The sequence below is a fragment of the Mus musculus genome, chromosome 6, assembly GCF_000001635.26.
Source record: "Mus musculus strain C57BL/6J chromosome 6, GRCm38.p6 C57BL/6J".
In the NCBI taxonomy this organism is placed as follows: Eukaryota; Metazoa; Chordata; class Mammalia; order Rodentia; family Muridae; genus Mus; species Mus musculus.
This window is the reverse complement of record NC_000072.6, coordinates 115022339-115039375: the sequence shown is the minus strand read 5'-3', so window position 1 is coordinate 115039375 and position 17037 is coordinate 115022339. Positions and strand designations below refer to the sequence as shown.

The window sequence follows — 17037 nt, the reverse complement described above, 5'->3', positions numbered from 1 at the left end:
CAGACATTGGATAATTTTTGCTTTTGATTGTGACTGTGCCCTGATATTTTTCCCTCTTGAAGGAAGGAAGTATTTTAGTGGATCCCACAGTTAAGAAACTTTTAATTGTAAAAAGAGTTTGGATTTTAAAAGAGATGGATATTTTAAAGAGATTGAAATTTTAAGAATATGTAAAGACGCTCTTAGCGACCGGGACTGCTCTAAGGTCTGCCCCGCGCAGGACAGCAGACAGCGTGTTCTACCATCTTTCCCCAAGCCTCTGAATAAAGTGTTTAAACAAGCCCCCCCCCAAAAAAAAGAATATGTAAAGACTGTGGGACTTTTAAAGTTATTTAGATCTTGGGGATGAATAAGAATGTAAGGGTTGAGGCTTACTAGTGATGTGTTTGTGTATCAGGTTGACAAGGGGTCAATTGTACTGGCTAGTTTTGTGTCAACTTGACACAGCTGGAGTTATCACAGAGAAAGGAGCTTCAGTTGAGGAAATGCCTCCATGAGATCCAACTGTAAGGCATTTTCTCAATTAGTGATCAAGGGGGAAAGGCCCCTTATTGGTCAGACCATCTCTGGGCTGGTAGTCTTGTATTCTATAAGAGAGCAAACTGAGCAAGCCAGGGGAAGCAAGCCAGTAAAGAACATCCCTCCATGGCCTCTGCATCAGCTCCTGCTTTCTGACCTGCTTGAGCTCCAGTCCTGACTTCCTTGGTGATGAGCAGCAATGTGGAAATGTAAGCTGAATAAACCCTTTCCTCCCCAACTTGCTTCTTGGTCATGATGTTTGTGCAGGAATAGAAACCCTGACTAAGACACCATCCCTGAAGGGGCAAGAAGACTTCTCTGACTCTAAAATTGAATGCAAATGTGAGGGAATATTTATACAATATGTTTCCTTTTATGGAACATTTATTTATTATCAGACTTGAAAAAGACCTTTAACATGAAGAAACCACAGTCAGTTTCTAGCAATCACAATCCCCTGGGCCGGCATGTTTTACATTTCTTTTGTTTTTCTAAATCTTCAAATGCTCCTACAACTTGGCACTAGAGGTGATAGCTCCACAAGGTTGTGAATGAGGTAGTTCATGCTTTCATCTTAGCCCTTTGGAGACAGAGGCAGGTGGATGGCTGTGAGTTCGAGGCCAGCTTTGTCTATATAGCAAATTCCAGGGCTGTTGCACAGTGAAACCCTGTCTGAATGCTTTGAGGCCAGCCTGGTCTACAGAGTTAGTCCAGGACAGACAGGGATACACAGAGAAACCCTATCTCAAAAAAAAAAACAAAAAGCAAAAAGAAAATCAATATAAGGATGATTTAATTAATTAAATGGTTTAATAACCATTCGTAGTTTTAGTGCTACAAAGGATTTGCTAGGCTCTATAGCAGGTTGTCACAGGATAGACATGTAATGTGCTCCTCCGCCGGCTAGAGGGCGCTACGGAGCCTCGGCCTCCCCGCAGGTTGCCAGCTGCCCGCTCTGAAGCGCGCGTGCGTGGAGGGGCGGGACCGGGCGGAAGCGCGGTCCGCACGACCGGGAATTGCGAGCACAGGGTCGGCACAGCACCGTCTGTCCCACCGGCGGGCCAGCCCGCCCATGGCGCTGCAGGCGCTGCACAGCTCGGGCGTGGGCCTGCGCAGGATCCTGGCTCACTTCCCGGAGGACCTGAGTTTGGCCTTCGCCTACGGCTCCGCGGTGTATCGCCAGGCAGGACCCAGTGCCCACCAGGAGGTGAGTCGGAGGCCCCCTAGTTCCCCGACCAGTCCCATGCCTGGCACCTGTTCGCCCTCGCCGTTCCTCGCATGCCTTTCATTCCTGCGGAGCCCGGACACGCCAAGAGCCAATTGTTGAAATGTTCATCCTAGCAAAGTGTCCTTCGGTGTGAGCGGAATTTGGATTTCCCTGGTCAGGGTTGGCTGAAGGCTGCCCTCGAACTCACAGTACTGGAATTAAAAGGCTCGTGTTGTCACGCCAGGCAAATCTATATGTTTACATTTACTTAGTGATTATATAGCAAGCGCACCTGTACTTCTGCGCACACTTGAAGGTCACAGGACGACTTGAGGGAGTTGTTTCTCTCCTTGCACCACGTGGGTCGTGGTAGGTTGAACTCAGTTTATCTGGTTTGGCAGCAAGTGCTATTATATGCCGATCCATCACCAGCCTGAGCTGATAGGATAAGTGAGGCATGAGTAGTCTGTCTCCAATCTAAGTTGGGAGTGATGAGGAAGAGGTGGTGGCATTGCAGAGATGTAGTGGGAAGGGGGAAAAAACAAAGTAGCAGGTCCTACTTAAGTGTTTTCAGCCTTTGTCATTGGAGTTTTCCATAGCTTTTTAGCAATACAAAGACTGGTTTTGTCTGCAGGGATTGATTTCATTGGCCTAGGACTTTAGCAGTGTGTAAAACATCCCAGGTGACTAATTGGAAGCTAACTTTGAAAATCCCATCGAAAGATAAGGAGAAAATACGGAATGATCCGTGGGCTTCAGGAAGTTGATGGACTGGGTGTAGGGCCCAGGCAGGTAGCACATTTATTCAGGTCAGCACATTGAACAGGAATCTAGTTAGGATTGAGGCTTGTTACTCCAGAGTACGGAGTCTCAGTCACTGTACAGTAGGGCATCCTGGGTCTAGCTCCTGGCCAGGTCTTTCTTCCAGTTAAAATTCACCTGGTGTTTCTTGAATTTCTTCTACATCCTACCGATTTTCTCTAACAAATGGGAAAGTATGGATCATGGGCATATGAGAAATTGTGAGCTGTCCAGTTACTTCATATAGATTATCATAATTATACATTTTTTTTTTTACAATCATCCTTCAGTCAGGCATTGTGGTGTACCCACTTGTAATCCCAGCTTTAGGGAGACAGAAACCGGTGGATCCCTGGGGCTTCCTGGCTCCCGGCATACTTGGCAAGCTCCAGGTCAGTAAGAGACCCTGTCTCAGAAATAGATTAGATGGAGCGTGGGAGCAACAATCCGCGCCCTCTGACCTGCAAACATGGCTTCATATATCTGTACATACATGAAACTATCCATGTTACCTCCGAATCTTAAGTAATATCACCGATGGTTTAAGACCAGCCTGGGAAACAGCATTCCTGAACCTCCCGATAGACAGCTTGTAGGTTTTCAAAGAGGTTCTCCTCCGAGCTGACCTACACATCTCTCCCAGAGAGGACCCTTATTTCCTCTTCTTTTTCATTCTCTGCATTCATGCCAACAATTCTGTTGTGTTCTTCCAGGACGTTAGTGCCTGAATGGGCTCCCCTCCTCTGGAAAGTTCTTTAATGTGGAAAGTCGCCTTGATCTCATTTAGTACTGCATGAGTATGTTTTGTTAACAGCAGCATCAGACTGGGGGAGGGGGCGGGTTCTGGAACACGCCTGGCTCCAGAACAGGGAAGAGTTTCACTAACGTGACAGCCGTTTTCCACGCTTCCTGGGTTTCTTCTCCATGCTGTGTCCCCCTCTTACATTCCTCAGAACTCACACATGTCACATCCAAGAAAAAATCCTTTCTCCTTATTCTCCTGACTAATTTGAGTGCAGTTTGTATGTTAAGCGTTCCTATGTAGAATCTACTTGGACATAATTTGTCTATCTTTAGTGGTGGGCTCTTGAGTTCTCTGCCCTGAAACCTACCAGCCTTTTTTTTTTCTTAATATTTTTGAACTATTTTTAAAATACTTGTGTGTGTGAGTGTTTTATCTGTGTGAATGTATGTGTGCCACGTGCATGCCTAGCGCCCACAGAAGGCAGAAGAAGGCATTTGAGAAACACTATGTGGATGCTGGGAATCAAGCCCAGGTCCTCTGCAAGAGCAGCCAGTGCTCTTAACCACTGAGCCACCGCTCCTTGGGTCCCCTTGGGTCTTCTTGGGTCTCCTCGGGCTCTGTAGCCTTGGGTAAAGTGCTTTCCCCAGCTCTTCCTCTCCTTCCTATACAACTGGAATAGTATACTTGCCTGGTGGGATCATTTTGGAGATAAACTAACTCATTGTATGTCAAGCGATCAGATGAGGGCTGGCACCTAACACATGATAAGTGAATGTGTGACATCATTATTTATATGGATGAAAAGCAAACTAGCGTTGCTCTGTGGGACCTGCTCAGGTTTCTAATGGCAGACGGCCCTAGGCCTTCTGACGTGAAAGGTAATACTGTAGCACTTTGGAATTGTTAATTTTTTTCTCCTAGTGTTTTTCTTAAGTGGTAGTGCTGAACTCTTTGTTCCTTCACTTCCCAGAATCCCATGTTAGACTTAGTGTTCACAGTAGACGACCCTGTTGCCTGGCACGCGATGAACCTGAAGAAGAATTGGAGCCACTACTCCTTCCTCAAACTCTTGGGGCCCAGGATCATCTCCTCCATCCAGAATAATTACGGTGCCGGAGTCTACTTCAACCCCCTGATCAGGTGTGACGGGAAGGTAAGGGCCTTCAGGCCTTGGCCTTAACTGAGTGGTTGTAATTTGGCAGTAGAATCCCAGTGAAATATTATGTCCACGTTCTTAGGAAACAGCCTCACCCCATCCATCTTTCTTAAACCTCCGCATAGACAGGCCTGGGGTCTCCATCTGTGCTTGACTGTAACTGGTATCCAAGAGCATGGCTGGCTATGATTGGACTTTATGTTATCTGTTGGCCACACGGCTTGACTGGGCCCTAGGTAGGAATGCACATTTGAGGGCTGCTGTCTGGAAAGTATGGAGAAGGCCACTGAGGACCAGGATAGAGAGTGAGTGCCCAGGATAGAGTCATCTAAGAGGTACTACCAGGAAGTGAAGAGGGTGTCAGGTGACTGGGAGCATGTGATGTCACATGACGGGAGGGAAGTTCTTGGTGTCCGTAGGCAGATAGGATTTGAGAGTTGCATCATAGACGGCAGGTAAGATATTTGGATCCCCTCAGAATAGATTGTCTTACGTCAGGCACTGGTGATACAGCTTAGCGATATTGTACTTACCTGGGTCCTGGATTTGATCCCCTCAGCATGGGGAGGAATCAAGCTAAATGAAGCATCCTGGTTTCTCAGAGGGGCGGTGGGAGATGGGGTCGGTCGGGGATGACCTGTGGGTTTGCCTGTGCCAACACTAATGCCGCTTGCTTAGGGCAGTCTGACCTTTACAGGTGTGTGAGTCTCCTGGGGATCCTGTTAACATGCAGGTCCAGATTCAGTTGGTCTGGGATGGAACCCGAGGTTCTGGATATTTGACAAGCCCCAGGTAATGACCCTACAATCGGTCAAAGGTCCAGGCCGTGTAAAGAGCAGGGACAGGATTATGGGCCTGTGCGGTGCTCCGTCTGTCATCTTAAGGTCACTCCTTAACTTTTCTTATTTTGTTTTTGTTTTGTTGTGTGGTTTTGGTTTGTTTTTTTGAGACAAGGGTTTCTCTGTGGAGTCCTGCCTGTCCTGGAACTTACAGTGTAGACCAGGTTGAACTCGAACTCAGAGATCCACCTGCCTCTGCCTCCCGAGTGCTGGAATGAGAAGTGTGCACACCACACCTGGATTTACATTAGCTTTGCTGGTCCTTTGCGCACCTGCCTGCTGCCCTATGCAGTAAAGGGAACCTCAGTCTAGACAGGGGAAGTGACTTCATAAGGTCATGCGGCAAGTGCCCTGAACTTCCAGGCCTGCAGTGACCCTGGGGACTCCTCGCTGCCGCTTGTCTGACGCAGCACAGCCTTATGCCTCCTTTTGTGTTGTGCAAAACACATAGTTTGGCTCTTTCTTCATAATTAATAATCTGCCAAGGTTGGCTTTGATAAGTAATTTCCAAACAACATTACAAGCTCAAGGAACCAAATGCTTGTACTTGGTTGTGTGCCACAGCGGCTGTACTTTCTAATTGAAATCTGTTAGCTACTTTTTAAATATTTACAGCCTGAGAAGACTACTTAGGTATTTATTAACACAGTTAGTAAGCTGGGAAGTCCATGTTGGAGCTTTACACAAATTATTGTGGAAATGGCCTTGTCTTGTCATTCCATGTGCTTAGAAGTCCAGGATGCAGTTTTGGAGTGTAATTGTTAAACCCTCACGGTTGTCTGTTATTTGAGGCATATTGTCATCCAGGCTGGCCCCAGACTACTCCTGGGTCTAAGCAACCCAGTATTCCACCAGGTTCTGCGATAGCAAGCTTGTGGGCATGCATTACTATGTTCGGCTGTAGGGACTAGGGGCATACATTACTGTGCCCAGCTGCAGGACCTAGCTCACACTCTGTTGGAGCAGTACCACTGTGACTTGTCATTTATTATCATTGGACCTCAATTTCTATTTAAGATTTACTCTGTGTGTGTCTCTGTGTGTGTGTGTGTCTGTGTGTGCATGTGTGTCTGTATGTTTCAGTCAGAAGTCAACTGGTAGGAATCAGTTATCTTTTTCCATCTTAAGGGTTCCAGGCTCACACTCAAAGCCATCAGGATTGGCTGCAAGCAGCTTTACCTACTGAGCCCTTTCACTGGCCCCTGGCACTCAGTTTCTTATTTCTCAAGTGAGGAACATTACCTAAATCATCACTTCTGAAACTGGAAGGATCTAGCATTGCGGACTGATACTAGATGGTGTCTAAGAGCTGTACTACCTTTAACAATCATGTATGTAAAAATACTGGCCATCTCACTTGCAGTACCTTGGGAGACAGGTCAGTCTTGACACAAAATCTCTGGGCAGTTTTAATAGAGATGTGGGTTTGTTTGTTTATTTGTTTGTTCTGTTTTCTTTGGTTTTTTTTTTTTTTTTGGAGGGGATTGTTTTGTTTTTAATTTTTTCCAAGTTTCTATATATAGCCTTGGCTGTTTTGGAATTCACTCTGTAGACCAGGCTAGCCTTGAACTCAGAGATCCTCCTGCCTCTGCCTGCTGAGTGCTGGGATTAAAGGCATGCACCACCAACATCCAGAAAGACATGGGTATTTGAAGGGTAGGTAGGTCTCTTAAGTTGCTAAGGAGACCAGCATCTTGTTCCTGGACAAGGCCTTGGCCACTCCCTCCCTCGCTTGTGCTTGTGGACGCAGCAGCCTGGTAGTTTGCTTTTTGTCATGTTCTTGTCTTTTCTTGCAGCTTATCAAGTACGGGGTTATTAGCACTGGCACACTGATTGAGGACCTCCTGAACTGGAATAACCTATATATCGCCGGACGCCTCCAAAAGCCGGTGAGTCTGTGCCCTTCAGGGTGCCACAGTTAGCACCATCTCCAGTCTCTGAACTTGACCTTACTTGATTTTTATGAGCTCATAAATATGGAATTTCAGGAAATGGAAATATAGGTAGAGTCCTCTTCCCTCCCATGAAGTTCATCATCCCACAGTATAAAGAGATTACCCTGTGATGTTGCACCCTAAGATGAGATGGTATACGTAATATGTATACATACATCTTTATGCATGTAATATGCATGTAAAACACATGGTGGGCTTTGTCCTGGCTCCTGGCAGAGAGCTCCTAAACCCTTGGAATTCCTGGATGGAACAGAGGTGCCACGGCTGTTAGTTACACTGAACCACACTGCCAACCTAGTGACTCTGGACGAGCCTCTGCTTAGCTTCAGGATAGGGCTGATTACCAGAGGAAATCGGCCTGTGATGAGAGGGCTCTTCTGCCTAACTCTAGGAAGGAGAAGGGGTGCTGGAGACTGAGTGACTCAGAAAAGGCTGGGAACTTACCGGTCACAGATAACAGAACAGCCGCCTGGAGAGATGACTCCGTGGCTAAGAGCACTGGCTGCTCTTCTGGAAGACTCAAGTTCCATTCCCAACACCCACGTGGTTACTCACAAACGTCTGTAACTTCATTCCCAGAGAATCCAAAGCCATCTTCTGACCTCAAGTACCAGGAATGCAAGTGGTACACATTACATACATTCAGCTAAAACACTCATAAATATTAACATGGCAGAACTGTGTCTATGGAGCAGTGAAACACATTTGTGTGCCCCTTACACATGCGTGTGCATATTACACGTGTACATACTTAGGTAAACACACAGCGATGTCTTCCCTGTGTCTCTTAATTGGGCTAGAATGTGTGTGCTGGGGTGGGAACCCAGGGCCTGATGCAAACCGGTTAACGATATACAGCTGAGCGTCATCCCTGTTCCAGGAGAAGCAGTTTTAAATGTCCAGGAGCAGCAGGCGCACTGAAACTGCTTCAGATATTCACAAGAAATAATTGTATGCTTCGTGATCATATCACTTCAAGGTCCTATAACTAGCAAAACCAACATTGAGGAAATTACTACAGATGAAAGTTTTTTAGAAAGCAAATTTTAGAAACCAAAAGTATCCATTTTCTGTCTCAAGTTTTCTTCCTGTTTCTTGCTTTGCTTTTCCTTGAGACGTAGTCCTATCATGTTCCCATAGTAGCTGGACTACAGATGTGCACCATAGTGTGTGCACAGTCCCAAGAGTGTGTGATGCTCAGCAGGGGCTCTGCCACTGGACGATTGTGGGATTTGATTTGGGTGGGTTTCTTTTCCTTGAGGTCTGTCTGTTTTTGCAAACTCTGTAGCTTAATGGAGCAGAAATGGGTATAAAATGAGAAGCATCATGCCTCAGTCTTCTGCCACCCCCTACCTTCATATGAACTTACACGGTTAGTTACAAAATCTCAATTTACCCACCTGTACAATGGAGGAAGTAATCCTGCCCTGCCTGGAAATTAGAAGCAGGGTTGTGTGCTCAAAAAGACTCAGCTTTTAGAACCCAGCATACCTAGTCTTCTAACGTCTGCTTCCCATGTAAGTGCATGGCCCGCGCTGCTCGCTGGCTAGGTCTTCCCTCACCTCGGGGTAGTCATCTATGGGTGAGCATTCCCAAGTGTTTAATTTAGAGAAACTCACAAATGCTGTTCCCCTTTCAGTGTTCTTGGCTGTCTGATACTTTTACATTAAAGAAAATTGAACCAAAGTGTACAAATGTGTGCAAATGTTTCCTTATTATACTTTTGCCAGGAATACTTTAAAACTTTTTCAAGAGTTATTTTTTTATTTTATGGAAATGGGTGTTTTGCCTACAATGCATATCTGTGCACCACATGTGTGCAATGCCTGTAGAGGCCAGCAGATGGTGTCTGCTCCCCTGGAGCTGGAGTTACACCATGTGGGAACTGGACAAACAGCCAGTGCCCTCAACTGCCGAGCCACCTCGCCAGCATGTTAAGCTTTTTGTTTTGTTGTTTGTTTAATTATCTTTTAGAACCCAAAAATGCTATGGAATCTGTCTTAGTTAGGGTTTTACTGCTGTGAACAGACACCATGACCAAGGCAAGTCTTATAAAAAAAAACAACATTTAACTGGGGCTGGCTTACAAGTCCAGAGATTTAGTCCATTATCATCAAGGTGGAAGCATGGCAGCATCCAGGCAGACATGGCGCAGGCAGAGCTGAGAGTTCTACATCTTCATCCAAAGGCTGCTAGTGGAAGACTGACTTCCAGGCAACTGGGGTGAGAGTCTTAAGCCCACACCCACAGTGACATACCTATTCCAACCAGGTCACACCTATTCCATCAAGGCCATACCTCCAGATGGTGCCACTCCCTGGTCCAAGATTATATAAACCATCACAAAATCACAGAGTAAACACGATGGCCTCTGAGTTGTTTCTTTTGCTGGGGAGTAAACCTAGACCTCATTTGTGCTCAGCACGTGTCCCAAGTGTGGGACCACAACTGTCTGTAACTGTACTTCCCAAGGCTCTGACATCTTCTGGTCTCTTTGGGCATTATGCACATATGGTATGTGTTCATATGGATGTTAAGCTTACTCATACACATTAAAAATAAATAAATATTTTGAAGCAAATCTTTGATGATGATATGTGAGCACCTTCCCCCTCTCCATCTTCTTGACTCTCCTGTGGGAATAAATCTGCCTACCTCTTCCTATTAGGGTCCACAGTCAAACTTTTCACCTATAGGTGGCAGCAAACACTGTGACACTTGAACAAAAGTGGTATCTTCTACAAGAAAAATGAGCAAGTGTCTTAAAAAAGAATTCTGAAATATGTGAACTCCTCGTTTTTAAGTTTTAAAAGACATTCTATCAGACGATGTTGCCTAAAGCTCCCAGAGTGTCTGGAGCTTGCAAATTGAAAGGGGATTTCTCATTCACTAGCAAGTGTTCAAAAAGGCTATGAAGGATTTGGAAAGATGGGCATTTCTAGAAAGAGTTGACTATAAATTAAACTTCTCTTACACTTTTGCTTGACATAGTGGTGCATGCCTTTAACCCAGCTCTCAGGAGGTGGGGCAAGTGGATCTCTGAGTTCCGGGACAGCCACGACTACATAGTGAGACCCTGTATCATAAAAAAGAAAAGAAAAAAAAATTAAATAAACAATGTATATTATACTTTCCTGTCAGCTTGCCTCATGGTTGAAAAGATACCTATTTTTATTTCCTGGACAGCTTTAAGTTCTGAGTCTGTCTCTCTCTCTCCTCTCTCTCTCTCTCTCTCTCTCTGTGTGTGTGTGTGTGTGTGTGTGTGTGTATCTATGCATAGTGCAGGGCATGGTTCCCAGAAGGCTAACACTGAGATATATCCCAAACCCTACAACAGATATTTTTCCAGAATCATGGAATTTGAAGTGTTTAATGGAGCTAACCATAGTAGTACAAGCTTTTAATCCCAGCTCTCGATGCAGAGACAGGTGGATCTCTGAATTTCAGGCCAGCTTGATCTGCCTAGGCTTTAAGCCACCCAGGGTTAAACAGTAAGCACTGTCCCAAAAATATATATTAAGTAACTAAAATGAGTTTTATCGAGAAAAAAAATTCACATGCCATATGAACATCTGTGTAAAATATAAAATTAAGTGGTATTTTTAGTATGTCACCCCTAGGTGATTTCTTGCCGTGATGTAACTTTATTGATTTACATTCTGCGGATAGAAAAATCCCAGTGAATTAGGGAGTGGGAGACCTGGTTTCCTAGTTCTGGCTCTGCAGTACTGGGAGCCAGCTTCTGGGCACCTCACCTTTGAAATGCAAAGATTGAGCAATTCATTTAATGACTCGAAAGGCAGCCAAGTTTCCTCTCTGCATGCTGAAGGAATAAAAATGAAGACCCCCACATCAGTTGTCCTGAGAGCCCACAGTCCGGCAGATTGACCAGACTCCAGCCCTCGTGGCTTCAAGCGGTGACAGCTTAGAGCATTCCCTGCCCTGATGTTGAGATGGGAATGTTCAGGTGGGAGCTGAGGGAGTGTCACAGGACTGTGCAGGTCTGGGGTCTTTGAAACTAGGAGGTCACTCTGCACTTCAAGTAGTCTCTGCTGTCACTGTTAACTGGAGTCCCTCGTGTAACTCTTTTTCCCTGGCTTGAAAGGTACCCACAAATCTCGCCTTTGAAAGACCCTTCAGGCATCACCCTTCCTTCCTGCGGTTGGGATTGCTAATGCCGCGTGTGCAGTCCAGGTCCAGGTCAGAGCGTTCCCAGTAGGTACAAACGGCTATTCACAAATGTGAGGGCTTTCTCCTTTTCCCAAGCCCCTCTGGCAGGGTCCCAAGTGCTCGCTGCTTTTCACTCTCACAAATAGCACTGCTACGGAGACGAGGTCCTAGTTCACCTTTCGCTGGAGAACCAGATCCGCACATTTTCCCCTCGAGTAAGGATGCTTTTATTTTTCACTCACTTAACCTCAAATAGCAAGCAGACTGCTCTCCAGCAGCGCGTGCAGAGCAGCCTTCTCGGAGAACAAGTGGTATTTTGTTAACCAGGAAAAGAAGCCCAAGGTTACTCACTTTGCATGTTTGAGTTATTCACATCCCAAAATAGCTTCTGTAAAAGCCACAGAAATGTACACAAAGGAGATGTGACACTCTTAAGAAGGATCTGGTAGATGGGACTAAGAATGGGACTGTGAATGTCGAGAGGCATCATGGGACAAATCGGGAGCTCACTAGGCCTGGGCTGTTCTCTGTCAGGTTGTCTTCCCAAGATCCGGATTTTGTGTGGAATGCAGGATTTGAGAGAGCTAGGGGAGAAGGCTGGTGAGATGGCTCAGTGGGCAGTGAACAGGTTTGGTTCCTGGAACCTACATAGTGGAAGGGCGAGAACAGACTCCCTCCCATTGTCCTCTGATCTCCACATGTGCTCTGACATAACGCACACACACATTAAAGCTAGGGGATGATAATAGGAGTTACTTTAGAACCTTAAATGGGGACATGGGGGTGTAGCTAAGGGATAAGGTGCCTGGAAGACCCTGGGTTTGATCCATCCTTAGCACTGGGGGCCTGGGGGGTGGGAAGGTTTTGTTTCCCCATCTGTCAAGATGAGAAGTGCACCCCTGACTGAATCTAAGGAAAAGTCCAAAGGCACAGGACCTGGTTTCCCAGCGTAGGCCTCAGCCTCTGGCTATCCTACGGTGTTGTTAACTTTTACTCCGTGAATGCAGTGACACTAAACTTACCAAGTGTTGAAAGGCTTAATTATGGACCATTATGTTCTCATCATGAGGGCGAAAGAGCTGTGTGGAATCAAATGGCTCTGCCTCACCTGCGGTGTATGAGGCTTGTATGTTATAAATAGTCCCACTCCTTAGAGGAGGTAGCCCATTCCTGTAACCTCAGCACTTAAGGGACAGTGGGGGGCGTATCACCACAAGTTCAAGGCGAGCCTGGGCTACAAGACCATATTCTCAATATCAAAGAGTCGAGCATGGTGGCACCTGCCTTTAAACTGTCCCTAGGGAGGCAAGAGGAAGGAGGATCTTTGCGTTTGAAGCCAGCCTGGTCTACACGGCAAGTTCCAGGGCAGCTAAGGTTAGATAGTGAGACCCTGTGTTTAAGGTAGATTGTTGGGCTTATTTTCAGGGCTTTCCCAGGCCTGCCTAAGTACAATATGAAGATAAACTGCTAGCATTATGTGATTAATGCTAGGGGGGAGGGAAAAAAACCTAAAGAGGTAAAACCAGAGAAGGTCCTGCTCTGCCAAGGAAAGTCAGAACAGCAAGTGTGGGATCCCTGCTAAAGCCTGTTGTCCCGGAGTTGGGAAGCAGCAAAGCTGGGGACTTGAAAAATCCTGTTAACCATGTGCAGACTTGAAAACCGTGCTCCTCAGAGGAGACTCTGCCACTTGGAGTCGGAGCAGCTCCTGCCGCATTGGAAGGAAAGGGCCCTTTCAGTAAGCATGTAGAGTGGCCACTGTGGACTTGGATCATACTCACCTTTGTGACAGCTCTTTGGATGGCTTTGGATCTGAACTCGATGCCTGAGAACTTAGTGATTGGCCTGAGGCCCCCTTCCATTCACACAGTCAGTAAACAAACAACGAAGCAATAAGATGCTGAAGTGTAATTCTCCAGGACATTTGTTCCTTTTCAGAGCCGATGGTAAGTTTCCTTATTCAAGAATATCAAGGGCTGGAGAGATAGCTCTGTGGATAAGCGCTCTGGCTGTTCTTCCAGAGGACCTGGGTTCTATTCCCAGCAACCATTCAGGGCCTCACAACCACCTGGAACTCCAGTTCCAGGGCATCAGACACCCTCTTCTGCCATCACGTGTTGCATGTGCTTACATGCAGGCAAAACACTCATGCACATAAAATATTTTTTAAATAAGAATATTAATGCCGGGCAGTGGTAGCGCATGCCTTTAATCCCAGCACTTGGGAGGTAGAGGCAGGCGGATTTCGGAGTTCGAGGCCAGCCTGGTCTATAGAGTGAGTTCCAGGACAGCCAGAGAAACCCTGTCTCAAAAAACCAAAAAAGAAAAAGAATATTAATATTTTGTCTCCCTTGAAATGATTTTTTTTTTCTGTCTCACAATTTCTCTGACTTTGACTTTCAGCCGCAGACTCTGGGATCTCTTGTTAGAGTGGTGATGGCTTCGTGTCACTGGGCTTGTGGTTGTTGGCAGGCAGAAGGGACAGTCAGTGTTTGTGCAAACCCAGTGTTTGAGCAACACCTTCGTCTGCAGTGCTGTGGTTTAACTCTCTGCTTTTTCCAGGTGAAGATCGTATCGATGAATGAGAACATGGCTCTTAGAGCCGCCCTGGATAAGAACCTGAGGAGTGCCGTGACCACCGCCTGCCTCATGCTACCTGAAAGCTTCTCCGAGGAAGACCTGTTCATAGAGATAGCTGGGCTCTCCTACTCAGGTTTGTACAGCGCCTGGTGGGTCCTCCATCCATCACTTGCAGGGAGTTCATGGCACCAACCTCATGCCGGACAGCTGTTTGTTAGGAAACTTGGGGCGTGGCCACAGCTGTTAGGACATTTGGGGTGTGGTCCAGCACAGGTATTTCCAACCAGTTAATGGATGACTGCTGCTCCTCCAGGGATCCCAGATGGAGAACTAAGACCCACCAGTGTTCTCTACAGGTAACATAGTGCCCTGCCCAGGGCTGTTTAAAAATGTGTTGCACCACCATATCCTTAGTAGGCCACACTTAGTAGGTCCAGTTTTGTTTCCTGTGAGTGAGTAATAGGTTCTCTTCGTGCCAGCAGCAGCAGCGTTCTCTGCCTCATGTGACGTCTGCATGTGTGAAGCTTGTGTGCATAGCCTGCTGCTCCTCACACCATCCTCATCCTCAGCTTAGCCACCACCATGGACTCTCGCAGTGCAAGGGCACTTCACTGTACCAGTGACAGGGTGGCAGGTCTTCAACTCTGCTGCTTCCCACACTTAAACTTAAAGGCTCTTCTTTCCCCACCATTGATTTCTCCGTGTGTCGTTTGTCTAAATGCTCACCTACTTTTCCTTTCAGTGTGTCCCTCTATCTTGGTGAAGCTCCCCCAGGCCCCAGTAAAGTCGAGAGGGTAGCCGAGAGGGCAGAGCCCTGTCTCACCTTAGCTGCAGGTGGATATCCCAGTCGTTGGTTGGCTCAGCATAGTAAGATTCTCTGCAAGCTTCCCTTTACAGGGAACGAAAGAGTCCTTCCCGGCATGCTCTGGTGCCATCCCAGCACCACACACACACACAGATCTTATTGACAAAAGTGATGCTTTAGAAAAGTTGTTTCCGGCCAGCAGCTGGGGGGGTGGCGCAGGGGGTGAGGGTGTCTGCCACGGAGCTTGATGATCTGAGACCCACGGTCAAAAGAGAACCAGTTCTGATGAGTTGTTCTCTGACCTGTGTACACGCGTCACACACACACTACATAAATTAAAATGTGTGTTTTTTTAGTCTAAGGACTGAGCACATAGCCAGTGGCAGAGCACTTGACTCACATAAGCAGGTCCCTGAGTTCAGTTCCCACTACCACACAAAGGAAAAAGGGCTTGAAAACAAGCCCCGTAAATAAATACCCAGTTTGCCAGTGTTTAAGTCAAGAACCCTGAATGCACAGCAGAGGTGCAGATAAGGTTTTGTGGAAGTGTAATGCTGTAGGGCTCTGGAGAACTCGTTCTCCTCTTCTTCCTAAAACAGCTGTAATTGCAGCTGGAGAGAAAGGAAATAGGCACAGCTCCGCCTTGGCTGCCTCTCGCCTTACCTGGCAGCATCCCGCCCCCATGAGAACACAGAAGCCGAGTGGTCTGGCTGTACACCACACGAGTGAGCCTGAGAGCCTCTTGTTAGCCCAATTTTACCTTCCAAATTTTGTGCTGGAAAGAAAAAAGGGCCCAAGTCCTCTGTGCCTGGCTGATGCATAACTCCTGTCTGGACCACAGCTTTGCAGTCACTCCTTTGTCCCATAGAGTGAATGTCACCATCATGCTGGGTGGGTTCTAGGAGTAGTTATTGTTAAATGTTGAACCTTGCCTGGGGTTTATCAAATTATATAACAGTTTTCACCTATTTATGAACTGTCGTCTTCTCCTTCTCCTCCTCTTCCTCTTCCTCATCCCCCTCTTCTTCTTTTTTCTTTTCTTTTCCCTCTCTCTCCCCCCACCCCTGCTGGGAATAGAGCCCAGGGCCCCCTGCCTGCTAAACACATACCCTAACACTGAGCTCCAGGTCCTGACCTGTTAGAAATATATGCTTGGAGACAATGTCTCCTCTAACATCAGCCGGCCTTGAACTTACTCTGTAGGGGAGCTCTGATCATGAGGCTGGTACCTCTAACTTTGATACCACCTGCCTCTCCCCGCTAGGGTTATAGGCAGGCCCCTCATTTTTCTGAGTGAACATTGGAACTTCCTGACCCTGCAGCTGGGTTTTCTTTTGGACCTAGTAGGAGGAGGGAGGACCCAGCTGTACTGTGAGACCTCACCATGATCTGCCCCGGGCAGTGTGTTGAAGGGCTGTGTTTCCTCCTGTCTTCCCTGGGCTTCTGAGAACCCAGTGTCCTTGAACCTCTCCGTTTCTATACCCCGTTGGCAAATACCCAAACCTCCCGAGTTTTCAGAACGTTCCAGCATTTAAATTGCCCCATTTAAAAGTCTTCCAAGTTGAAAGCTGTGAAGTTTAATGTTATTCCTGGGGGCGGAGGACAGGACATTGTTCTTGGACAGGTTCCTACCAGTACTTACTGGCAAAGGCAAACTCAGCCAGGATTAGCAGGAATAGCAGTAAGCGTGTACACGGGCACAGAGGACCACCTTGCTGGCCGCATTCACAGAAATGGGAGGCAAGGAAGGAGTAGGTAGGAGAGAGTCACCAAGCCCTGAAGTAGTTCTGAGAAGTGACAGCAGAGAGACTCCAGTGAATGACAGATCACCTGAAGCCTTCTCATGTAGGGTCACAGTATTAAGACTAGTTTCCAGCAAGGATTCCAGTGTAGCATTCATCAGGTCGTTCAGCATTCCTGCCTTAAAAAGCTGGAGATAGAATTCTGCTGTACAGGGTCAGACAGACAGCTCAGCTCCTCCTACTTCTGTAAAGAACCTGAGTTCAATTCCCAGAACACATAACTGCCTATAATTCCAACTCCAGGGGCTCAACACCCTCTTCTTGATGCCAAAGGCACCTACGTTCATGCATGCACACACACAGAATTAAAATAAATCTTTACAGAAGAAAAGTGCCAGCATATGAAACAGACAAAGGTGTGCATGAAGCCTGTGCCTTACGGCAGGAGGAAAAGGGATTTATCGTGCAACAGGACTAACCCCCAGTAATTCCAGATGTGATAACTGATTGAACAATGACTT

At 46.7% G+C, this 17037-nt stretch overlaps 1 protein-coding gene across 4 annotated transcripts in view; it reads left to right on the top strand.

Moving 5' to 3' along the window:
* The first annotated feature begins 1446 nt into the window (after window positions 1-1446).
* Window positions 1447-17037, top strand: part of Tamm41 (TAM41 mitochondrial translocator assembly and maintenance homolog) — a 33549-nt gene continuing 17958 nt past the window's right edge. For 2 of the 4 annotated variants that reach the window (XR_377489.2, XM_006506552.2), the window contains exons 1-4: window positions 1447-1726; window positions 4243-4425; window positions 7064-7156; window positions 13952-14102. Coding sequence is in view for 3 of the 4 variants with exons in the window: in XM_006506552.2 (XP_006506615.1) it covers window positions 1592-1726; window positions 4243-4425; window positions 7064-7156; window positions 13952-14102 (562 nt within the window). In the remaining variant the exon portion in view is untranslated. Of the gene's footprint in view, window positions 1727-4242; window positions 4426-5125; window positions 5221-7063; window positions 7157-13951; window positions 14103-17037 lie in introns of all 4 variants that reach the window. The other 2 variants (XM_006506553.4, NM_026894.1) reach the window with 2 other exon arrangements.